Source organism: Hemicordylus capensis, chromosome 1, assembly GCF_027244095.1.
Source record: "Hemicordylus capensis ecotype Gifberg chromosome 1, rHemCap1.1.pri, whole genome shotgun sequence".
In the NCBI taxonomy this organism is placed as follows: Eukaryota; Metazoa; Chordata; class Lepidosauria; order Squamata; family Cordylidae; genus Hemicordylus; species Hemicordylus capensis.
The window spans coordinates 455,920,646-455,945,261 of record NC_069657.1 but is presented as its reverse complement, the minus strand read 5'-3'; the positions used below and the strand labels follow the sequence as shown (position 1 = coordinate 455,945,261).

At 53.0% G+C, this 24,616-nt stretch overlaps 1 protein-coding gene across 6 annotated transcripts in view; it reads right to left on the bottom strand.

Annotated features, from left to right (window-relative positions):
- Window positions 1–24,616, bottom strand: part of SCARA5 (scavenger receptor class A member 5) — a 107,208-nt gene that overhangs the window by 40,079 nt on the left and 42,513 nt on the right. For 3 of the 6 annotated variants that reach the window (XM_053249744.1, XM_053249785.1, XM_053249751.1), the window contains 2 exons: window positions 7,608–8,282; window positions 3,054–3,134 (listed from right to left, as the gene is read on the bottom strand). In XM_053249744.1, the coding sequence (XP_053105719.1) occupies window positions 3,054–3,134; window positions 7,608–8,282 (756 nt within the window). Of the gene's footprint in view, window positions 1–3,053; window positions 3,135–7,607; window positions 8,283–13,365; window positions 13,555–14,654; window positions 14,773–15,963; window positions 16,090–24,616 lie in introns of those variants that run through there. The other 3 variants (XM_053249760.1, XM_053249775.1, XM_053249765.1) reach the window with 3 other exon arrangements.

The window sequence follows — 24,616 nt, the reverse complement described above, 5'->3', positions numbered from 1 at the left end:
CCAGCACTTGCACCCAGCTGTTTAAAGAGGTAGGAAGGGAAACCCCCCTACCCAGCACGGGGCTCCTACACAATCACTCCCCGCCCGTTCCTCCTCCCTAGATTTTTACTCGCACATGTTCAGAGAAAGCAGGAGGGTGCCCAGCTCCCACAGCCAGGTCGGAAGCTTGGCCATAAGAAGCAGTCTCCCCATCCCCTGAATGCCCCCCACCCACCCCGCTTGCAGACAAGGCAACCAAACATTGTGGGAAATGTGTGTGTGTGTGTGTGTGTCATTTCGGACTGAGTGCAAAAGTTCACGAATGGAACCCCCATTGATAACTGGGCATCAGGTGGCTGCTGCAGACTGTGCAGTCCGGACCAGCACTTTGGATGGTGCCTGGGAGCCAAGAGTGAGCCAGAGCAGGAAAGCCAGGGTCAGAGTTCGAGGCACGCGGTGGCCTCCTCTTGCCCAAGAGCAAGAGGCTGCCCCCCTTCACTCCCTGGGGCTTCGGAACAACCCCACAGAGTGCACCGGGAACTGACAAGAAGAGGGTGACCAAGGCCCAATCCACATCCACTGGGAAGGCATGCAGCCTGTTGGCCTGACTTCAAGATGGCGAAAGGCAGGCCTTACTGCTGCCGCCCCGATTGGAAACGAGCCGAGGAGTGCCCACAGGGAACAGCAGAAGTTTAGCCAGGGAGCCTAGCCAGTGTTCCCCCTAACAGGGAGTCCCAGATGTTGTTCACTACAACTCCCAGCATCCCCAGGTGCAATGGCCTTTGGCTGGGGATTATGGGAGTTGGAGTCCACAACAGCTGGACTGTTCACTGCTCAGAGGCCACCCAGCTTCAGATTAGAATCAGCACAGAGAGTGGAGTGATGGAGATTTCGGCCCTCCAGGCAGCCTGGACACAGGATCATGCCAGGTGTTTCAGAGGAACATACCAGTGTGCAGTCGAAAGACAAACAATGCCAGGAGCGCACAAACGCGGCATACGTCCACAACAACAAATGGCATTTCTGTTCCATCCCGTGGCGACTGCTGGCCCACGGTGGGGGGTCTCAATCGCATCGAGCAGTGGGTTCGCTGCTCACGGCACAGCTGGGGCAGAAACCTTCTTAGGCCATTACAGGTAGTGAAGGCGGGCCCTCGCATGGCCCTTCAGCCATGGGCTCGTAAAGCGTATATAACATAAGCTTCCACTTAGTGAGAAAATCAGGTTTTCCTTCAGGGCTTTAATTGAATTTCCCTCACAAACAGCAGTTTCAATGGAGTGGGGAGATGTTTCCTGAAGCCTTCAGAGGTTCACGCGGAGCCCACAGAACAGCTCTGAAACCCCGGCACATTCCGGAGTGCGCGGCCCTCCTCTCCGGCTCCGAGCATCCTGCCGGGCCTCTTCCCCAGAGACAGAGGTCCCCATCCAGAGCTGCTCCCCCTCTCCCCCTCCCTGGCTACAGCTGAGAGGGGTCTGCATGCACGCTGCGCGACAACTAACCCTTTGTTTCCTGCCTCCAAGCCATCTGATTAGTGGTGAGTGATTCAGCGCCAGCATATGCTTAAGGAGACCTTCTAAATGCGGCCCGCTCACCAAGGGAGCGTGGAATGGAAAAGACGCCAGCCTACCTTGTTTGCATAAAAGAAACCGTGGCAGGGACTTGGCAGGCGATTAAAAGGGTGTAGGCAAGGGGGTGGGGGTGGGAAAGCAAGTCAAAATGGGGAACAGCCAATGCGCACAGGATGCATCCTGTCCTTAGGGCAGTGATCCGTGAGACAAGCAGGCTGGCTTTCTCAGCGTGCTGGTGCTTCCCAGAGCAGGGGGGCTGCTCAGGGGAGAAGCAGGAAGAGCCCAGAGCTCTAGGAACGCCTGCCCTGCGAGGTGGCCCAGCAGCGCTGCAAGGCACAGCATCTTCCTAGATCAGGAGGACTTCCCAAACAGTATGGTTGGCGGGGGACAGGGAGCGGTACTCCAACAACATCTGGGGCTGGAAAGCTCTGATCGAGGCAAGAGAGGGGTCTCAGTTATGAGGCTGATTCTGCCCGTTCAGACTGGTCACTGGCTCACTTCAAAAGGAAGGGCTAGGAAACACTTCTGGTTCGGCTGGGGGATTGCCTGGCTGGTTTCACTAGCTCTGCTCCAGGGCTTGAACGGCAAGAGGAAAGGAAGAGAGGCATCAACTAAATCCACAAGCTTCCCCCCTCCCAGCAACCCCTCCCCAGTTCCAGTAAAATCATGAGGCTCATGCACAGATTAGGCTCAATGCTGGTACAGCGGGTGTATAGTGTACACAGGTAGTCATTCACAGGTTATGCTCAGGGGCAGAGCCCCCATCGCGCAAATGGGTTCGAAGAACCCGGGCCGCCACCCCTCAGGGGCCACATGTTGCACCCCAGCCACGCCCCTGCGTCTGACGTCAGACGCAGGGGCGTCATTTCACACACAAACAGGGCTGTGAAGCCCCATCGATGAGTAGAATCTGGCCAGCGCCACATTCACAGCAGGGCCAGGATGGCTCTCCCTGCCTTTTAAAAGCAGGGAGAGTCCCTCCTGGCCAGGCTGCGAATGTGGCGCTGGCCGGATTTTGTCCACACATGGGGCCCTGTTTGCAAGCTAAGCTACGCCCCCTGTGTCTGACGTCAGATGCATCTGACACGGGGGCGGGGCTAGGGCTGAAGCGGGTCTCCCTCTGCCCCTGGTGATGCTGAACGCAGGTACAGAAGTGCACTTCCTCTCTGTAGCCTGCATCTGAAGGGTCTGAATCCAGGTGCACTTTTAACATGATCGCAGGTACAGTCATTCACACAAACACATGTATGAGTGTACAGGCATCTGCACGCTTGCACAGCACAGTGTCTGAACTGGGCTAGAGTCTCCTCTGTGGCCTTCTAAAAACAGCAGCTTGCATTGGATGGGCTCGGAGATCAGCTACTTCCCCACACATTTGGGGAGCCACCTGGCTTGTTTTGGAATCCATTTGCACTTGCCCCCATCAAAGTCAAGGGAGGGACCGAGACCTTCGTCTCTGCAGAGAGGTCACCCGTAAAGCAAGGGTCTTCGGCGGTGATGCGTTACCTTGCAGTCCAGGTAGGCCAGGAGGGCCAGGCTCGCCTTCCATCCCTTCATTGCCTTGATCCCCTTTGGGTCCGGGAGGTCCTAGGATGGAGAATGAGCAGAGGTGGTCAGGAACTCCATTTCATACCCTCCAAGATTCAGCAGTGGGAAAGGCCTGTGCTTATCTTCATGTCAGCTGCATTTGGGATTCCATAAGGGAATCTCAGGCACTGTGGGGCGGTGGGGTGGGGGGTGTCTCTAGCTGGGCTTCCGGCAGCTGGGCTCCAGTGCCTGACCTACTCTGCCATCAGCTGCTCTGTCAAAAAGGAACATAGGAAGCTGCCTTCTACTGAGTCTACCATTGGCCTGTCTAGCTCAGTATCATTTACACAGGCTGGCAGCAGCTACCCCAAGGTTGCAAGCTGGAGTCTCTCTCAGCCCTATCTTGGAGATGCTGCCAGGGAAGGAACTGGGAACCTTCTTCATCCAAGCATGCGGGTGCTCTTCCACTGGGCTACGGCCCCATCCCTTACGAGGAACATCTTGCAGTGCTCACACTTGTAGTCTCCCCAGCACCACGGGCACCATCCTGCCACCCACTGCCACCGGCCCCCCCTCCCCCTGATGAGGTGCCCCTCTTCTCCCCACACTTCCTGACTTGAACTAGGAGTTCCCAGGCCGCCTGGCTTGGTGGCGTAGTCTGGGAGCATTTGCATGTTGCTGCAAGGGTTTCTGCAGCATGGCCCGAGGATGCTGAGCACCTGCCTGCAGAGGGGGGGCAGCGTCAGGCTGCAGCCTCCTTCTCAGGCTGCAACAGGTCTCGGGCTGCCTCGGGGTCCGTGCCAAGCGTCAGGACAGGCCAGAGGCGGGAAGGGCTCCCCAGTGCCCAGGCAATGCCCCAGCCGGAGGCGGAAGACTGCACGGTCTTTCCTGCTGTGGACAGCCAATGGGCGGAGTCACAATAGTCCCTAGAAGCCCTGCCAGGGAGAGGCTGCCGTCTGCAGCCCCAGGGGCAGGGGTGTCGCGACAACTGACTGGGTGGGTTCCAAGAACCAAGGGGGCCCAGCTCCTGAGCGATGCCCCTGCCCAGGGGTTCACTGAGCTGTGGGTTCCCTGCTCAAGCTCTATTAATTCCTGGCGGGCCCCACCCCATGCGCTGGGATTCCCATGAATATCCCACTGACAGTGATGCAGTGCAGATGAGTGGCGTCCCCATGCCCTTGGGGGACACAGATGCTGGCCGTTCGCATTGTAGCCCTTTCAATGGGATGCATCTCCCGGGAGAAGACGAGGGGCTCTCAGTCCTGGTCCCCAGTTGACATTGCTGGACTTCAAGTCCCATGATTATTTGGGCCGTGGCGACTGAGGATTGTGGGACTGGCCATCCCTGCGCTGGAGTACCCCAGCATCTGGGGACCCACATTTGAGAACCCCAGCAGTAGAAGGCGGCCCTGACCCAGTGGCCTCCGCTCCCTTCCTCCTGCTCCCAGGCAGCAGCAGGCAGGGTGAGGGGATCGCGGCTGTGAATTTGCGTTGCCTCCCTGAAAACAGCAACTTCCGTGGGAAAATTTGAACGTCGCGAAAATTCGGCACAGTACTCCTTGTTAATGGGTGGCAAATCCCACATGCCCGTCCTCCCTTGGAGAGGTTTGGGGGTTGCACCAGCTGCAACTGGGAAAGGCTTCATGCTCACAAGGCCTTACGGCAGGGGTCCCAGGCTTGGGTCCCCAGATGCTGTTGGACTACAACCCCCATCATCCCCGGCCACATCTGGGGCCTTAAACCCTCCTCCCTCCCTCAGCTGGCTGCTGTGGCAGACCTGGCTTCCTCTCTGTTCTCTCTCAAGCCCAGGGAACAGCTTCGGGGGGCAGACGGAGACGAGAGGCCTGGTTTTGCACGCTGGCTCCAGCTGCCAACGCAAACCCTCAGCAAGGCTTTGTGGTTCAGCCAGCCCCAGAATTAGAAAGCCAGAGGGCAGGGCACCGGGGCCAAAAGGAAAGCTCCTGGATCAAGCGGACCGAGCACGGCTTTCCACCAGATGGGCAAGTGCAGCGTGGCCAGCTCCTGGTCTCCTCTGCCTGCTCTGGGCTGGCTTCAGTTTGCCCCCCGCAGGGCTCAGGACAGTCCATAGTGTGGACCGTGCAAAAACAAAAACAAAAAAATCTCCATGAGACTCCGGTCTCAAGTGACACCCCATCTCCGCAAGCCTGATGTCCTGACTCCAAAGGCCTCCTCCTTTCAGAGCCTGGCAGTCAGCGGCTGACATCCAGACTCACACTGTGCTTGTGCAAACGTGTTGCACCCCAGCAAGTCGGCTGCCCCAACTAGAAGCAGCAGCTCATCCTATCAAGCTGCGGGGTGGGGGGGGGGGCGGGCACCAAACAAGGCACAGCTGCCTCTGAACCCAAGGGCTCCAGGAGCACCTCATCCCACCCCAGTGCTCATGAGAGCTGCGCTGCCTGCAGGCTGGCCATTCAACAGGTGAAGCCCGCACAGTGCCGCATGCCTGCAGGCAGTGCAGCTCTCATTAACACCAGGGTGGGGTGGAATGGGAGAGAGAAAAGAAACTCGGCATGAGGGCGAGCCACTCCTGCTAGCTAGTTCTGCCAAGTCAGGCACTAGATTCCTGCGTTTGTGCCGGTGCGAGGACAGTACGGAGGAAGGGATGTCTGCTCCGGACTAGTCCTTCCACTCGTGGAAGATGATGACAAGTTACACCGTGTGTTGCGCAGCCTTGTAATGCGACCTAACATCATGGAGAAGGTCTTCCACGAGCAACTGCCCAACGTCGTGGAAGGCCACAACTCCGCGCAGCTCCGCAAGCTCCCGAAATGTAAGCAATTTCTCTTGTTGTGCTAATGCAGTGGTCCCCAACCGGTGGGAAGTCCAGGGGTTGCTAAACTGCAAGCACAAAAAGAACCAAGAAGATCCCCCCAAACAGTGTTTTGATATACAGTCCGTGGACTCCATCTTTCATGTGGTTATTTCTACTGTGGATTCTATTGTCGTTCTATATATCATTGTCCATTTATATCCAATTGATTCAAAATAACCATGTACACCGCTCTGAGCTCCTCAGAGGAAGAGCGGGATATATGTGTATACATGAATGAATGAATGAATGAATGAATATTGAATACACTTTTCAATATAGCATTTCCCATCATATTGTGATTTTCCCCCTACCTATTGGCTAGTTTCATGGGGGATCTTTTCAGTTCTTTTTGTGGTACCTGCATATAGATCCCAGTACGCTATATATATATATCCTGCTAAACTACAACTCCCAACATCCCCAGCCCCAATAAATTGTACAATGGGAGTGGTCATTCAGCAACATCTGAAGTGCCACCATTTGAGAAGCCTTGTGCTAGTGGAGCCCTTGTCTGGATTTGAGCCTCGTCCACTATCCGTGCCGTGCAAACGTGATTCTTGCACAAGCAGACCAAGGGCACCAGGGACCGTGCAGGCCTGAGCATCCAGGCAGCCAGGCAGCCTCCTTGCGTGTGCACAGCTCTGTTCATGGCACAAGTGCAGTGCTGGGCTGGACTTCCATCAGCGTGTTTAGGCCGCTGTTACACGCTCTGTGGCTTTAGTGTGGGGAGGACAGGAATAGGGGCAGGGCCACTGCTCTGCATACAGGAAGAAGACCCTCATCTGAAACCAGAGCCACTCCCAGGCAGGGCAGTAGACCAGGGCTCCTGAATTTTGGCCCTCCTGCAGATGTTGGACTACAACTCCCAGCATCCCCGACTATTGGCCACTGTGGCTGGGGACGATGGGAGCTGTAGTCCAAAAACAGCTGGAGTGCTGAAGTGCTGCATCCCTGGTGTAGCCTATCCTGAGCTAGATGGACCAAGGGTCTGATGCAGCAGAAGGCAGCTTCCTACATTCATAAGAAATTCAAAATGAGACATACAAAGGACATCACGGAACTGGAGAAGGGGCAGCAGAGGGCAACCCAGATGATCAGGGGCCTGGAGCACCTTCCTTAGGAGGCTAGGCTACAGCATCTGGGGCTCTTTAGTTTGGAAAAGAGGTGACTAAGGGGAGATATGATCGAGGTATATAAAGTTATGCATGGAGTGGAGAGGGTGGACAGAGATAAATTACTCTCCCAGTCTCACAACACCAGGGGTCATCCCATGAAACTGAAGACCAGGAAATTTAGGAGCAGCAAAAGGAAGTCTTTTTTCACACAGTCCATAATTAATCTATGGAATTCTCTGCCACTGGATGTGGTGATGGCCACGAGCTTAGTGGCTTTAAAAGGGTCTTGGACAAATTCATGGAGGACAGCTCTATCAATGGCTACTAGTCTAGTAGCTATAGGCTACTTCCAGCAAGATGCCTCTAAATGCCAGTGGCAGGGGAGCAACAGCAGGAGGGAGGGCATGCCCTCACCTCTTGCCTGAGGGCTTCTCGGGGCAGCTGGTGGGCCACTGTGGGAAACAGAATGCTGGGCTAGATAGACCTCCTTGGACCTGACCCAGCAGGGCTGTTCTTGTGTTCTTAACGCTTAACAAAACCACCACCCCCCGCCCGAGACTAGCACAGAGCTCTTGCGGCCCCTACCTCGGATGACGGAGATGTCCCTCAAGGCGACGGAGTGCTCCCAGTCCTTGAGCCGCAGGTCCTCCGTCACGTTGTTCAGGATGGCCAGCTCGTGCTTGAGCTGCTGCTCCATGGCAATGTGGACGAGGCGCATCTGCCGCGCGTCCTCGGTGGCGTTGCTGATCAGCACTTGCAAGTCCTGGATGCGGGTGTGGTGGATGCCCACGTCATAGGAGAGGGTCCTGTTCATGTTGCCCACGTCCCCGCCCACCTCGGTCAGCTGGTCGCCCAGGCTCTCCACGTGGGAGGCCAGCTCCCGCAGCAAGCCCTCGTGGTGCCTCAGCAGCAGGCGGCTGCTGTTCCCTTCCACCGAGAGCTTGTAGAGCTCCATCTGGGCCGCGTCGCTTTGCTGGTGGAGAGCGTCCCGCAGGCCGGAGACGACGCGGTCCGTCTGAGCTGCCTGGGCCTGCAGGCTCCCCAGGGCCCCTTCCAGCTTCTGCAGGGAGCCAGTCATCACCAGGAGAGAGTCCGAGTGGTTCTGCAGGAGGTCTTGCAAGCGCCAGATGTGCTCCAAGAAGTCTCCCTTGAAGGGCAGGTGCACCACCTTCAGCTGGAGGTCCCGGAAGCTCTCGTTCAGGTGGTTCACGTTCCCCGTTAGCACCTTCAGGTCTTCAGGAGAGCTCTGAGGCCGAGACACTGGGAGGGGGAAGAAGAAGGAGGAGACATCAGAGGCTCAGCCGTGTGTGTGCCTTAGAGATGCTCTCTCCACAGCAGTAGCTGGTCCTAAGGAGCCCGGGGGCTGCCAAAGGACGCAGGGCTGCCTCTGGTTCCTGGCAGCTCTAGTTGCTCCTCTCTCTCCCTTGCCCCACCCTGAGAGGAGAGAGTTAACACTGGGGTGGAGTGGGAGAGAGAGGACCAACTAGGGTGTCCAGGAACCAGAGGCAGTTGCACCCCATTTGGTGCCCCCCTGGCTCATTAGGATGAGCCGCTCTTGCCTCTCCACTCTTGGGTCCCGTGACATCCTCTGATGTCACGGGACCCAAGAGTGGAGAGGCAAGAGCGGCTCATCCTAATGAGCCAGGGGGGCACCAGGGAGAGCCACCAGGGATGCCCTTGTGACGACACCATCCATGCTGTCAGCAAGGGCACCAGGAGAGGCATCCTTGGTTGCTGTTTCCCCAAAATGGAAGCTCTTCCCTTTTCCACACCTTGGTTCCCTTTAGAAACATTACACCTCTTTAGTCTCCTCATGCACTAACAGGGGGCATAGGGGTGGGATCGATCCCACTGTCCTCACTCCCAGCCTCCACATGTTCCGTGAACATGTGCATTGAGACCCTGGAGTGCATTCAAAAAAGTGGGGCCCAGGAGTTGAGCTCTTCCCCCTGCAACCCTGCTCCGCCTCCTTTACATTATTTCAAAAGTTCTTAAACTTGAGTCCCCAGATAAGAACATAAGAACAGCCCTGCTAGATCAGGCCCATAGAAGCCCATCTAGTCCAGCATCCTGTTTCGCACAGTGGCCCACCAGATGCCTCTGGGAAGCCCCAAAGGCAAGGGCATGCCCTCTCTCCTGCTTCTGTTACTCCCCTGCAGCTGGTACTCAGAGGCATCCTGCCTCTGAGGCGGGAGGTGGCCTATAGCCCTCCGACTAGTAGCCAATGATAGACCTCTCCTCCATGAAGTTATCCAAACCCCTCTTCAAGCCATCCAGGTTGTTGGCTGTAACCACATTGTGGCAGAGAATTCCACAAGTGGATGATGCTTTGTGTGAAAAAGTACCTCTTTGCTGGTCCTAGATTTCCTGGCCATCAATTTCATGGGATGACCCCTGGTCCTAGTGTTATGTGAGAGGGAGAATTTCTCTCTATCCACTTTCTCCATACCACGCATGATTTTATAGACTTCTATCATGTCTATATCAGATGTTGGACTACAACTCCCATCATCCCCAGCCACAATGGTCTCAGCCGTTAACTGGGAACCCGAGTCTGAGAACCCCCAAGTTATCCAATTTCTGTGTAAAGAATTAAGGTTTTAGTTGCCGATTGTGTTTTAAAATTGTAAATTGCTCAGAGATTTCAATATGGAGCTGTATAGAAATCTGCTAAATAAACAAACAAAACAAAACAAAATAAAAATCATATAAAATAAAGCGGGGGCCCCTTGAGAACATGCCTGTCTCATTTCCAGACTTTCAGACTAGCGCTCATGCAGCAAGCTCTTTTTCTTTTGCGACTTTGGTCTGGCACTTTGGGTGTGATGTGAAGACAGCAAAGAACCGATGGCTGCTTCTGGGTTTTGCTGCGAAAAATGTTCTTTAAAAAGGCTCCGAGCGGGAGGTTGCACATCCTCCCTGCCCCCTCCTTCTAATTGCTTAATAATCCGTTTTGCTTTCTGGATTGGCAATTTGGGGCCTGGGCTGGGTTCTCCGCACTATAATTAACTCCAGCTGAGGCTTGTAGGCGATCTGGAGCTGGTTGCTGGCAGGCCCGCTCGGGCGCCCTGGGAACTGCCAATCCCCAGGCCAGCCAGCCAGCCAAGACTGCAGGGTCAAAGGGCTGCATCAGAGGAGCCCAACCTGCTCCAAGCTCAGCCCTTTGGGGGCTTATGCCCAGGGGCTCCCCAAGCCTCCCCCCATATGACTTCAACCGTGGTATTGACATCTGCAAAATGGGACCCCAGAGGGAAATGGAAGACAGGGAAGACAGAGGAAGCTGCCTTCTACCGGGTCAGACCATCAGCCCATTGAGCTCAGGGCTGCTCCACTTCAGCCTTTCTGCAGATGTTGGCCTGCAATTCCCAAAATCCCTGGCTATTGGCCACTGTGGCTGGGGGTAACTCACTTACTTACTTATTTTCACATTTATATCCTGCTCTTCCTCCAAGCAGCCCAGAGCGGTGTACTACAAACTTAGGTTTCTCCTCACAACAACCCTGTGAGGGAGGTTAGGCTAAGAGAGAAGTGACTGGCCCAGCCTCACCCAGCAAGTCTCATGGCTGAATGGGGATTTGAACTCGGGTCTCTCCGGTCCTAGTCCAGCAATCTAACCAGTACACCAAGCTTCAAAAACAGCTGGGGGGAGCCTAAATTGAGCAGGCCTGATCTAACTCAATACTGCCCACACATGCTGGTGGAGGCTTCTCCAAGGTTGCAGGCAGGAGTCTTTCCCAGCCCTACTTGGAGATGCTGTCAGGGATTGAACCTGGGTCTGTCTTGCTTTCCCACTGACCTATGGCCCCATCTCCTAAGGGGAAGACCTTACAGTGCTCACACATGCAGTCTCCCATTCAAATGCAAACCAAGGTGGGCCCTACTTAGCAAAGGGGACCAATCATGCTCTCCTCTCTGAGAATTCTTTGCTGCCAGAGGCTCAGGGGTGAGTCCCAGGTGAAATCTTTGGTTATCTCCATTCTCAGTTGTCCATCAAGCACAACTGCGCACCTCTGGCAGCTTTTGGTGAAGAAGGAGGCCCAGGGCTGGGGAGTTAGCTGGAGCAGGGGCGTAGCCACTATTGGGCGACCAGGTTCAAGGAACCCATGCTGCTGCCCCTCGGGGGCAGCGCCTCGCAGCCCCGACATGCTCCCCACGTCTGATGTCAGACGCGGGGTGCTGGTTTAGCTCCCGAGCGGGGCTGCGCGGCCCCGTTCGGGAGCTAAATGGCCAGTGCTGCATTCGCAGCGCGGCCAGGAGTGGCTCTTCCTGCCTTTAAGACAAGGAAGAGCCATACCTGGCCACGCTGCAAATACAGCACTGGCCTGGATCTAGCTCCTGAACGGAGCCAGACCACACCCCACGTCTGATGACAGACGTAGGGGGTGGGGCGAGCGGGGCCACCCGCCGGACACGGGCCACCCATGGTCTGGCTCCGCTAATGAGCTGGAGCCAGTTAAGCTCCTGGGAGTTTTCAAGGGGAGGCCAGGGGAGGATTCCTTGGAAATGGGGTGGCTCATTAAAGCCTGGGGGAGGTGGGTCAGCCAGCGCTGTTCTCCCTCGAGTGCTGGTCTCCTGATCTCGCAGAGCTCCCACTCATGTCAAAGAGCCTTGCACACGGGGGGGGGACCTCTGGGAGATTGTCTCCCCACCAAAACCACCACCTTATTGGGAAGGGGTTGCTCTTTGGATTGTCTGCCTTGGGCAAGAAAACGGCTTGGCTTAACTACGCTGTCCTCACGTTGCTCAGCATGAGAGTATTTTTTAATACTGAGGGTGGTTTTTAACCTAACTTTTAATTTGTTTACTCGACTTGTTTCATTTTATTACTTTTATTGTATATGGTATCTATTTTATGGATGTGAGCTGCCCTGAGCAGTAGTGCACTGGAGGGGCAGGATATCAATATTTAAAATATATAATAAATAAAAAATATTTGTCCAGTAAATTCAACAGGAGAGCCCTGCCCATGGATCAGGCTGGGACTGCCATTCTTGTTCCGCATCTCATTTCCCACAGTGGCCACCCAGATGGGAAGCCACAAGCAACAGTCCTCTCCTGCAGTTCCTCCTCAGCACTTGGCACTCAGAGGTATACTGCCTCTGGACATGGAGGCTCCACCTAGCTATCATGGCTGTGGATAGACCTCTCCACCACACATGTGATATGTAGACTTTTCCTCCTCTTCCTCCTCCCTCTCCCTGAAAGCAACCTAAGATTGTGGCCATCACCACCATTTTTGGGAGCAAATGCCTTGAGTAATGTGTAGTATAAAGAACGACTTCACTTCGTCTGCCTGGAACTTTCCACCCTCTGATTTCATGGGATTCAGGACAGGAATAATAGATGAAATTGCTCACCAGGAAATTTAGGACCAGCAAACGGAAGTACTTTTTCACACAATGCATAATCAACTTCTGGAGTTCTCTGCCACAAGATGTGGTGACAGCCAACAACCTGGATGGCTTTAAGAGGGGGTTGGATCACTTCATGGAGGAGAGGTCTATCATTGGCTACTAGTCGGAGGGCTATAGGCCATCTCCCGCCTCAGAGGCAGGATGCCTCTGAGTACCAGCTGCAGGGGAGTAACAGAAGCAGGAGAGAGGGCATGCCCTTACCTCTTGCCTTTGGGGCTTCCCAGAGGCATCTGGTGGGCCACTGTGTGAAACACGATGCTGGACTAGATGGGCTTCCTTGGGTCTGATCCAGCAGGGCTGTTCTTATGTTCTTAGGACAGGCAAATGGAAGCACTTCTTGAAATTATCTACCCCAAGATCTGCTGATTCGCCACTGGCTTAGATGGTGTTACAAACACAAGTGTTAAAAGATGTCAGGTGCTATTCTGCCTTTGCCCAACTTCTATTCCTTTCAATGGGGCCTGAGAAGGAGTTTCACCCAGGGAATTGTGCCCCATGTCAACTAGTGGTGTGTGTGTGTGTGTGTGTGTGTGTGTGTCTGTGTCTGTGTCTGTGTCTGTGTCTGTGTATACCATCTTGATTGGCCCCTTGGGGGCCAGGATGTCCTAGGCCAGCTCTGCTCCTGGCTGTGGAAAACACCAGACCCACATCCAGCCCAGGGGTGAGCTCGATGACACCAGCTTAGAGCTGTTTTCTGATTCCTATATTGGTACCTCTCTGCTCCCTCCGCCTCTGCACAAACAATATTTAGACTGAGGTGGCGAATGAAGAATAAATGCAGATACAAATAAAAATGGCAATGGAAACATGCAATGAAGACAAGAATAAGTGTCACCGTTCACCACAAGCAACGTGTGCAAACTCTATGTAACTTAAAACCGTATCATAAAAAACAACCCCTGAGCTATAAAAGGTCCCTCAACGCCCACCTGGAAAGAAAATTCTTGCAATATCATCTCCAAGTTTACAGTTCTGGGCCCAGCCACGCCACCTTGGGCAAAGGGATGATGATCCACAACTTGGCACCAAGAGGAAGAAGTAATCAAAGTAACAAAACATTCCAGGGAGCACCATGGGGTTGCCATGGAAAACCGAGAGCGAGGGTCCCTTCCCCTTCTTTCCCCATAACCTTTGGCAAGAGTGATGTGATTTCATTACAGCATGGGTTTCCTTAGACCCGCCCCCAGGGGCAGCAGCAGCCGATAAAGTGGAGGGGGCAGGGAATCATGTGACGTGATGATGCAATGGCACTTATTTCCCTAAGTAAACTCACAAGGAGAGACGGAGGTACATTATTCACAGCAGAAGTACCTGGTTGTCCTACCATCTGTTACTATCCACAGTTCCAAATAAGTCTCTCCAGCATGGGAAGTGGCACCTCCGTGCCCTACCGGCTTGTGCATTGGAGACTCAATGCAGCCACCTCCCCATCCAAAGTTTTGACTTCTAGACCAGGGTTTCCCAGCCTTGGTGATGCTGTGGGACTACAATCCCCATCATCACCTGCAGCCACAACAGCAAAGGCCACATGACCTGGGGATGATGGGAGCTGTAGTCCAACAATGTCTGGGGACCCAATGTCTAGCCCAGGGGTTCCCCACCTGTGGAACACTCCAGATCAGTGTTCCCGCTAACAGGGTTGTTGACTACAACTCCCAGAATCCCCAGCTGCAATGGCTTTGGCTTGGGGGTTATGGGAGTTGTAGTCAACAACATCTGGGAATCCCTGTGAGAGGGAAGACTGCTCCAGATGTGGCTGAACGACAACTCCCATTACCCCAGTCACAATAAATTATAGCTGGGGGTGATGGAAGTTGTAGCTCAGCCACATCTGAGGTACCACAGCTTGGGAACCCCTGGTCTAGGCCATGGGGCACCCACTGAACCCTGCCAAATGGCCTTTGGCCGTTGCAGCTGTGGATGATGGGAGCTGTAGTCCAACAATGTCTGGGGACCCTAGGTTGGGACTCCTTGCAGTTCACATGACTGTTAAGAGAGTAGGACAAGGACCCTATCCAGTTTCCGCAGCTCAGTGTGCTCCCGATTTTCAATAGCCTGTTAGCTGTTTGTTGGCAAACTAGGTAGGCAGAGAGGGGAGGGATCATCTCGGAGAGAGGAGCTGGGTGGGAAGAGGCCGTCCCACCAGCACCTGAACAAGGCAGGAGAAAAGCCGGCCTCCCAGCCCCTCTCTCGCCCATGGCCACTCCCCTCCTCCTACCTAGTTGTTTGCCGACAGACTCCAAGTTCAGGAGTGCGCACAGCTCCCCAGACCGAGTAGGATGCTTGCCCTGACCCAGAACGATTGTGACAGTTGGCCCTGGGGCCTCAGCAGAACCCGACTCCATGGCAATCCGAGCCACTCACACGAACAGAGCCCACCCAACATCCCACCCACGGGAGCACGGGCCGTGGGTGGGAGCACGATCTGCTGGGAAGGGAATGCTCAGTCATGCTCGGGGCCTGGCTGTGGCGGCCCAGCAGCAGAGCACATGCTTTGCACACGCAAGGTCCTGGGTTCAGCCGTTGGTCTCCCTTGGCCTCTCCAGTTAAAAGGGCTCTCAGGTGGCTAAACATCTGCTTGGGAGACAGACTCCGGAGAGGACCACTTCAGCCCAGTGCCCGTCTATGGGGCACTGCATGTGGTACTGTGCTGGATGGGTCAAGCTTCGGAATCTTTCTGAGCCCTTCCTGGAGATGCTGCCAGGGACCAACCCTGGGACCTTCTGTGTGCGAAGCAAATGCTCCACCAGTGAGCCCCATCCTTAATGTGCCTCCTGGAATGCTAGGATGGATTGTGATAAGCAAACATAACTCAAGTGAAGAATGCGATGTAGAGGGGAGAGAGAGACAGGCCCCATTCAGAACTGGAAAAGGAGCTACGGGAGGTCTGGAGGTCAAAAACAAACACATTAAAATCTTTTTTTTAAATGGTCTCTCCAGCTTGAATGGCTTTAAGCGATGCTGAAAGGCATCTTCTCATACTGTGCGGGAGGAGGCAATGGCCAACCCCTCCTGTATTCTACCAAAGACAATCACAGGGCTCTGTGGGAGCCAGGAGTTGACACTGACTTGATGGCACACTTTACTTTAGACAAATTAATGGAGGACACGCCTAGCAGTGACTACTAGTCTTCATGGCTATATGACACCTCCAGCCTCGAAGGCAGGATGCCTCTGAGTACCAGTTGCAGGGGAGTAACAGCAGGGAGTTATTCACACAAGGCTTCATGCTTCGGGGTAAATGTTGAGCAAAGCCACTTAGAAGTTAGAACTACACTCATGGCATTGAGGGAAGCAGCCCCTCCCCTCTGCTCTTGGATTACGTTTTGAGACAAGTTCACATGGGATGCGTTTACCTTCTAGCCAATGGGGTGGGGGGGAGAGCTTTCTAAAGAGCTATATCTGCATTTGTAAAGAGAGTATCTCTCTTATCATGCTAATGATTCTACGGAAGTGCCTCTCCCTATTTGCTCCTGTGTTTTCAGAAAAAGTAGCTTAAAACCAGCATTTAAAAGACCCGGAAAGACCTTGAGATAAGCTGGAATTCGCAAGACAAAGCCCGACTTGTGTGTGGAGTGGGTCCAAGGATCTTGAAGGGACTTCCGGGTAAGCTTGGCTGGTATGTGAATGCACACACTCTCCTCTGAAGAAGATTCGGGGTAGAAGCCCTGTGTGTGAAGCCTCCAGGAGAGGGGGCATGCTCTCACTTCTTCCCCATGGGCTCCCCAGAGGCGGCATCTGGTGGGCCACTGTGTGAAACAGGATGCTGGACTAGATGGGCCTGATCCAGCAGGGCTGCTCTTATGTTCTTATGGAAGATTTCAGGAGCCAACTCAGATGTTCCAAACTGGGAGGATCTGCTGCAGTTGCTGAGCAACCACTGTTGTGTGTTTTGTGACACACAGCGACCACTTCTACAAAACAGGGAAGGCCGAGAGAAAGCTGCACCCCAGGGCAGGGGTGGGGTGTCCAACCCGGTTGTTAAAGGGTCTCAGTCCGGAACTGGCTGCAACTTAAGGCATGCAGAGTAAGCACAGCTTTTCTGGCCTCCCCATGTCCCGCCCACCCCACAACCAAGCCATGCTCAGAGCCTGCTTTTCCACCCTGCACTCCAAGGAGCCAGACGCAAAGCGGAACCTGGTTACAATTCCTTTTAACAAGAGAATGAGAGTCTTTCTAGGGAGTTTAAATTTACGGCCCATTCTCCAGAGCAGGCCCAGGGCACATTGGGATGGAAGCCAAACTCAGCCAAATAAGAATAAAATAGTAATGACTGAAAATATTATTAGAATCTGCTTGGCCTGGAGCCGCTGGTGATGCAACCTCTTGTTTATAGAAGGAGAAGAAGAAGAAGAAGAAGGCGATATTAACCCAGCACATTTGGTTCAAATTAGAGAGCGGGATGTGTGTGTGGGGGGGGCACCCACCAAGGGTGTTCACACACACACACACACACCCTGCAGGCCTTTAGGTCGTGCTCAGCTGTTGCACTGAGCAGACTTTGCTATGAAGTCTGGAAGGCTAGCTCTTAGCAGAGAGACGGACATGGGGTGGCTTTAAGGAGAACAGGCCAGCTAGCCTAGCAGTAGGTGGCTCGTCCTCACGAGCCCGGAGGGTGCCAAGCGATGCACGGAGGCCTCTGGTTCCTGGAAGCTCCTCTCTTTCCCATCCTGCCCTGCACCAGCATTCATGAGAGCTGCACTGCCTGCAGGCTGGCCATTCACCAGGTAGAGCTGCATGGGCTGAGCCTCTCTTCCCGCAGCACTTCTCCTTTTCACGCTCCTCTTGTTCCTGCTGCCATGTGATGGGCGAGGGGGTTGCCCTGGCAGAGGGGCATTATTTTCAAGTGCACACCCCAGTGGGAAGGTCTGCTGCACAAGCCCCCTTGGCACGGACCAGAGCTGTGCTCTTGCAGCAGAACTTCCCATTGGATGAAGTCCTGGGACTTTTCCAGCCTTCCCAGAGACGTGGGGATGGGTCTGTTCAATGGTCTAATCCAGGGATTGCCAGCAGGGGGCACGAGCTCTCCTGAGTGCCCGTGTGGCAGCTCCACTATTTGTTCCCCATCTGAGGCTTGCTGGCCTCAAGCTGACCGGTCCTCAGGGAAGTGTTGGCTGCAGAAGGGGAAGCTGCTCCTGATTGGCTGGCTGCATGCTGAAGCTCAGCATGCCCCTCCCCTCAGCCTGACTGACAGGTTTAAGCCCATTAGCACAGAGTCCTCCCACTGAAATTAATAGAGTCCATTAATTTCAATGGGATTACTCATGAGTAACTTAGTGTGGATGTATGCCGGTGAGGTCATTCTCACGACCGAAATCACTAGGGGTAGAGAGGGCTGGCAAGGAGGCAGACACCTGCCTGCCTTCCCCCCAGAGGCGTATCTAGGGAAAATAGCGCCTAGGGCAAGCACTGAAATTGCGCCCCCTGTCCAAACATCTGACACCCATCTTTCAGATAACTTTACCATAATATCAGCTGAAAAATACAAGTCAAGCTTGTTAATCTTTTAATGTTTCAAAAACTATTTAGCAGTGGACGTAGCCAGACCAAAAAACGCTGGAAAACTACGAATTTCAGTATTCTGGGGCTCATGAAATACCCAAATACTATCTGGAGGTGTTCTTGGAAAAGTAAACAGAAGTGCCTGTCTAATTCTCTACTATGCATTGTAGCATAGCTATTACATAAGTTTTAAAAATAAATTGAGAATTTGACTTTTCCCAGATACTCTGAAAGAATTAAAGGATATGCAGAGTAAACTGTGTCACTGCTTGGAATATATTCTAGTATTTCAGAAAGACAATTAAAATGAGAGAAAGAGAGCAAGAAACTCACAGTGGGGCTTAATACTAAGGATTTCACACCGATTCAAAGACAAACTCACCATTAATAGCCATAATATTAAAACATCATATTTATCACAAGAAGCAAAATCACTTATCACAAGAAGCAAAATAAGAGCAAATGAATACAATCCTAGCTCATAAGCATCAGCTCAGTATTCACAAGCCCTGATTCTCTGTACATAGTGCCAAACTAAGTATGTCTACAGTGACTTCTATTATATTTTATGTATGTATATGTATATGTATATGTGTGTGTATATATATAAAAATTACCTGTAGCCCCTTTGGGGGGGGCTTCCTAAAGGCCATGTGGGGGGGGGGGGGTCTGCAAAGGTCCCCCCTCTGGCCTCTAGGGCCTCACAGGGACCATCTGAGCATGTGTGGTGGCCGTTTTTTTAAAAAAAAAATTTAATGGCCGCTGAAAACAAAATGGCCACCGTACATGCTCAAATGGCCTCTGCAAGGCCTGGCATGGCCTAGGGCCTCACAGAGGCCATTTGAGCATGCACGGTGGCCATTTTGTTTTTGGCAGCCATTTAAAAAACAATTTTAATTTTTAAGAATGGTGCCCCCCCTTCAAGTGGCGCCCAGGGCATGTGCCCTTCCTGCCCCACCCTAGATACACCCCTGCTTCCCCACATGATCAATGCTGCCTCTGGGCTCTGCAGCGCTGCAGACCCAGGCACAGGAGCAGCAAGGGCGAGAAGGGGAAGCAGGCTGGGTCCTCCTACATCCCACAATGCACCACACGAGGATCGCAGTGCATTGGAGGATTTCCTCACTGCCACCTGGCTCTATGGAAGCTTAGGCTGCCACACAACCAGGCATGTGCCCACCCCCCTCACTTTTAGAATGGGTAGAAACCCCAGGTGACCCAGTGGGGGAGCCCCTCTGGGGTGGGACCAGTCCCTGTGGTTCTGGCCACCTGCTCTCTCTGAGAAGAGCTGCACTAGCCCGGGTAGAGATGGTTGCCACACAACGACCTCAATGATTGGAGCAGCCTTTTTCAGAACTGCAACATTTCACTACAACAACAAATAGGTATATGCTGCTTTTCAACAAAAAAGTTTCCAAAGCGGTTCACATAGAGAAATGAATGAATGAATGAATGAATGATAGATAGATAGATAGATAGATAGATAGATAGATAGATAGATAGATAGATAGATAGATAGATAGATCCCTGTCCCCGAAGCCCTCACAATTTAAAAAATATATAAGATAGACACCAGCAACAGTCACTGTGCTGAGGGTTGATGCACTCCTCTCTCTCTCTCTCTCTCTCCTGAACTGAAGGTTTGCTGCAGAATGGGTGCCCTTGTTTTAAAAGGTTGGGAACCCCAGATCTAATCATTCTACCTGCTATGAGGAGACTGTTCCTTCTCAGTGGGTCCCCACCTTGCCAAGTGTCTCGTTTGAAGAAACACAAAATGAAGTGTTCGTCAGCAACGACTCTTCTGCCTGGTCCTAAGGCAGCGGGGTGGGTGGGTGGGTCTAAAAGTGATATTCTTCCAACGTGGCACCAATTTCTTCCCCTCCTCCCCCCCCCCACCCATCACATAGCAGCAAGCACAAGGCCAATGTGAAAAGGGACCCTGGTTTCAAAGAGTCAGGGCCACTTCCCCTTCATGGCAGACATGAGCACATGTGAAACCCCCAAGGAATCCAAGAAGAGGCCCCTCTCCAGCCCCCATCCTTCAGCGATAGCCAGAGACAGTCAGAGGAGGAGTTGTGGTTAATGGAACAAACACGGGAAACAACCATGGCTGCAGGAGTGGGCGGAGGCCACATCCCAGCTCAGCTCTGTTCCACTCCTGGAAGGCTGCCACATCTGCATGTCCCCTCTGCTGCTGGCCCCAGGGCTGCCAAGCGAATTAATGGGGGCCAGGGCAGATGTGATGCTGGGGCCCCTTTAAAAGGGCTCCTCACGCATGTACAAAGTTAGGGGAGCACAGGTGAGAATTCTTGCATGGATGGTCCACAGGTGAGGATCCTGACATGCAGCTGCTTGCCCTGTTGCCCTGGGAATGGATGAGCTTTCCCTGCGACATGGAGCTGTAGCCCATGGCAGCTCGAGGGCTGAGGGCTGAGAGCCCTGGGCTATACGGAGCAGCTCTCTGACTCATTGTGAGGAAGGGTCTTATGTCTGCCCCCTCAATATTTCACTGAAAGCACAAGACTGCTTTATGGTTCACTGGATCATCGGAAGCTGCCTTCTGCCAAATCGGACCATCAGTTCATCTCACTCTGTATTGTCTACACAGACTGGCAGCGGCTTCTCCGAGGTGGCAGGCAGGAATCTCTCTCAGCCCTGTGTTGGAGATGCTGCCAGGGAGGGAACTTGGTACCTTCTGCTCTTCCCAGAGCGGCTCCATCCCCTGATGGGGGAATATCTTACAGTGCTCACACTCCTAGTCTCCCATTCATAGGCAACCAGGGTGGACCCTGCTTAGCAATGGGGACCATTCATGCCGGCTACCCCCAGACCAGCTCTCCTCCACCTTCTTCTCATTCCGAAGTTCTTCTTACACTCTCCAAAAGGAGAATGGAAGTCCCGCCCTGCCTCCGCATCGTTCATCATCCCCCCCCCGCCCCGCCCTGCCGGGGTACTTACACTTACTTGGACTTACAGCCTTCCTCTGAAGTAAGCGTGAAGGCCCGCACTCCCCCAGCCATCTCCCGATCACGGAAGTCCCTGCCATCATGCCTACAGCCTTGGCTGCTTCCGAAGAAGGCTGTTGGCCTCTCTAAGCAGGAGCAGAGCCCCACCCCACCCCCGGAGGGAGGGGGAAGGAGGATGGACAGCAGAGGTATTGGTGGGGCAAGCAGGACTTCGATTCCCACTTTGGACAGTGGAAGAAGAACTTCTGAATGAGGCTCTCTTGGGCTTCTTCCTAAGCAAGGCCCAGGGCTGCAGCAGAGCACACACACCCCTCCGTGTTCCTCCTCATGCATCCGTCCATCACATTTAATCTCTTTGGTGTCATCACCTCTACGAAGGGCCAAAGCAAGAGGCCCTGCGTGGAACATGAAGGGGGGATGCAAGCGGAGCACCAAGGCAGGGGCCAAGCAAGGAGAAGGGAGGCGCTTTACAAGAAACAAAAGCATTGCTCTGGAGGATGCTTATGTTGTTGGTTTTTTTCATGCATGTTGCTGTATTTCAGCCCACAGACACAGCATCTCCTCAGCTGCTTCGCACTTTCCACATTCCTGGCACAAAGTTGCAGTGCTGGAATTTTGCATGACTTGGCGGAGTCTTTTGCTGGAACAGGACTGGAAAGAGGACGGTGGGGAGAAAGCAAGTCATTTTTAAAAAATAAAGGGGGATTAGCCTGTTTGAGGAGGCCCTTCGAAACAGATTTCTGCCTTGAGGCAAGTTGTTAGGACCCGACACATAACAGGAATCCGTGCCCACCCCCCACAAAGGCAAAAACAGGCTTCGCTCATTTCTTGGTCCATGTACATGGTGCCGTTGCAGCTCCAGGATCTGGCACCTGGCAGCAACCCGGCAAGGGAGTGAAGTGGGGAAGCCAGGGGCGTATCTAGTGGTAGGGCAGGCAGGGCACGTGCCCCGGGCACCACTTGAAGGGGGGGCGCCATTTTGTGAAATTATTTTTTTAATGGCTGCCAAAAAAATGGTCACCATGCATGCTCAAATGGCCTCTGTGAGGCTCTAGGTCATGCCAGGCTTTGCAGAGGCCATTTGAGCATGCGCAGTGGCCATTTTGTTTGCAGTGGCCTTTTATTTAAAAAAAGAGATTATTTTTAAAAATGGCCACTGCACATGCGCAAATGGTCCCTGCGAGGCCCTAGAGGCCAGCGGGGTGAGGGGGAATCTTTGCAAAAAAAACCCCCAGCCTTTAGGAAGCCCCCCAAAGGGGCTACGGGTAAATAATAATAATAATAAAAATATAATATAAGACACTGTACACATATTCAGATTGGCACTATGTACAGAGAATCAGGGCCTGTGAATACTGAGCTGACGCTTAAGAGCTAGGATTGTATTCATTTGCTCTTACTTTGCTTCTTGTGATAAGTGAGTTAAATGTGATGTCTTGCTAATATCTTCCCTCTCCCCTTTCTTCCAGTTCATGGGCAACAACATCATCCCCTGATGCAGCCTGTGCTACAACTGACACCCCCCAGAAATATTCCCAGGGCTCAGAAAGCAGGTCCCATGCTCAAGTCTTGACTGAGTGGTCCAAGAGGAGAGCAAGAAGACGAGCGGTAGCCCAGAACTGCAGGGCCAATGCCGACATCCTTCTGCTTCTTTTCAAAGTCAGAGGCTGGAGTGGAGGAAGAGGAGGATGAGGAAGGCTTCTGCCATTGCTGGAGAAAGCAAAGAGGGAGGGAGTGATCTGAATTGGGTTAGGGGGTGGACATAGCTCCTCTGCATGCTTCACATGCTGCGGGGGGGGGGAGGGGGCAGCAATTCTTGCCAGTAGGTTGAGGGTGTGGGGCCCAATCCACATTCAATGTACTGGGCTCTGGAAATCCTTCTGGCCTTCTTGACCGGGGACACACAGAGGCCAGTGTAAGAGTAAAGCATGCCTCTCATTCTAATCCAGAAAATAAAAACCTGCTCCAGTTATCAGAAGTGTGCAAAACATTGCCTTAATTGCTTGCAGATCTAGCTTGCACGGTGCAAACAGCTAGGATGGAAGATGGCAACACACACACACACGGCTCTTGGGTCATAGGGAGACGGGCCTTGAGCACGGCTAGCCCAGCAAATCAGCCAATGCCAGCTTGGACTGGGAGCATCGGACAGACACCGATAGCCAAGCCATGCCCTGGCAAAACTCAGGTGGAGGTTATGATCTCGAAACGACTGAGCCAGGCTGCGGAGCTCTCTCTGAGGTCTTGTGGTTTTGGACATTCTGTTCTATTAACATGTTTATTTTAGAAACCTCTCCTCATCCTTTTTTTTTTTTTTTAAACCAAGTCAGCTGGAGGAATCACTTCTTCCCTTTGTCGATATTGTTTGTCCAGTTGGGCCAGCCATTTGGCAACCAGCTTATTTTGAAACGATTCAGGATTAAATGGATTCTCTAAGCGCTTTGCTTTGCTTGGTGGTTAAACGTAGAGACGATAAACAAGCCCTGGGAGTTATTCACACATGGCTTCATGCTTCAGGGTAGATGCTGAGAGGGTCACACTCACAGCATTGAGGGAAGGAGCCCCTCCCCTCTGCTCTGGAGTTGCTTTTGATGAAAGTTCACATTTTCCTTCGTGTTTTCCTTCTAGCCAATGGGGGGGGGGGGAGAGTGAGAGAGCCCTGAAAAGCTACATTTGAATCTGTAAAGAGGGTATCCTCCGTATCGTGCTAATGATTCTACGTCAGTGCCTTTCCCTATTTGTTGTGGCGTTTTCAGAAAAAGTAGCTTAAAACCATCATTTTAAAACCCCGGAAATACCTCGAGATAAGCTAGAATTCGCAAGACAAAGCCCAATCTGTGTGTGGAGTGGGTCCAAGGATCTCGAAGGGACTTCGGGGTAAGTTTAACTGGTGTGTGAACACACACGCTCTCTGAAGGAGATTCGGGGTAGAAGCCCTGTCTGTAAAGCCTCAGAGAGCTGCAGGTACAAGGAGGAGTTCAGGTTTTTTCCCCTTTAACACGCCCTCTGCTCCCCAAAATCAGAACCCCTAATTGGTTTGCAAACATGAAGCCTTGAATATGTCCCCCAAATGAATAGAAATGGCCTGAAGCAAAAGTGAATTGAGTCCCCAGAAGGAATGGGGCTCATACATGTTAAAAGGTTGCTTGTGCATCCCTCCTGGATGAACTTCCCTGAAGGGAAATTTTGGCAAATAGGGTGTCATATATGAAAAGATTTCTCATCCTATCAAGCCTTTAAAATCTCCAGGATTGCCCTCATGAGCTACCTGGAGATTCCCGTCATTTCTTGGAGACTCCAGTCCAGTTCTGGAGGGCAGCCAGCAACTCTACCAAACTGGACTAGGGCAGGAGGTCTGTCACTTGGGAGGGATGTGCGGAACTGGTTCAATCATGAACTGGTCTGCCATGAACTGGGCTGGTTCGAGCGCTTCAATCATGAATTGGACCACCCTTCAGGAAAAGGGGCTGGTCCGAGATGAACCCAAATCAGACCTGGTTCAAGCTGCTATGGCGGGCAACCCCGAGCACCATTTTGGAAAGCTGTTGTCGCCATTGTTTTTCCCTTGCTGATTGGTTTTCTGCAACTGCCTTCTGATTGGCTTGTGATCGCCTTTCTTTTTGGTTGGTTTGTTATCATTCAAAATTGAGGGTTGTCAGGGCAACTCTGCCCCCAATGGGGGGGGGAGTACAAAGCGGAGAGCAAAAAGGAG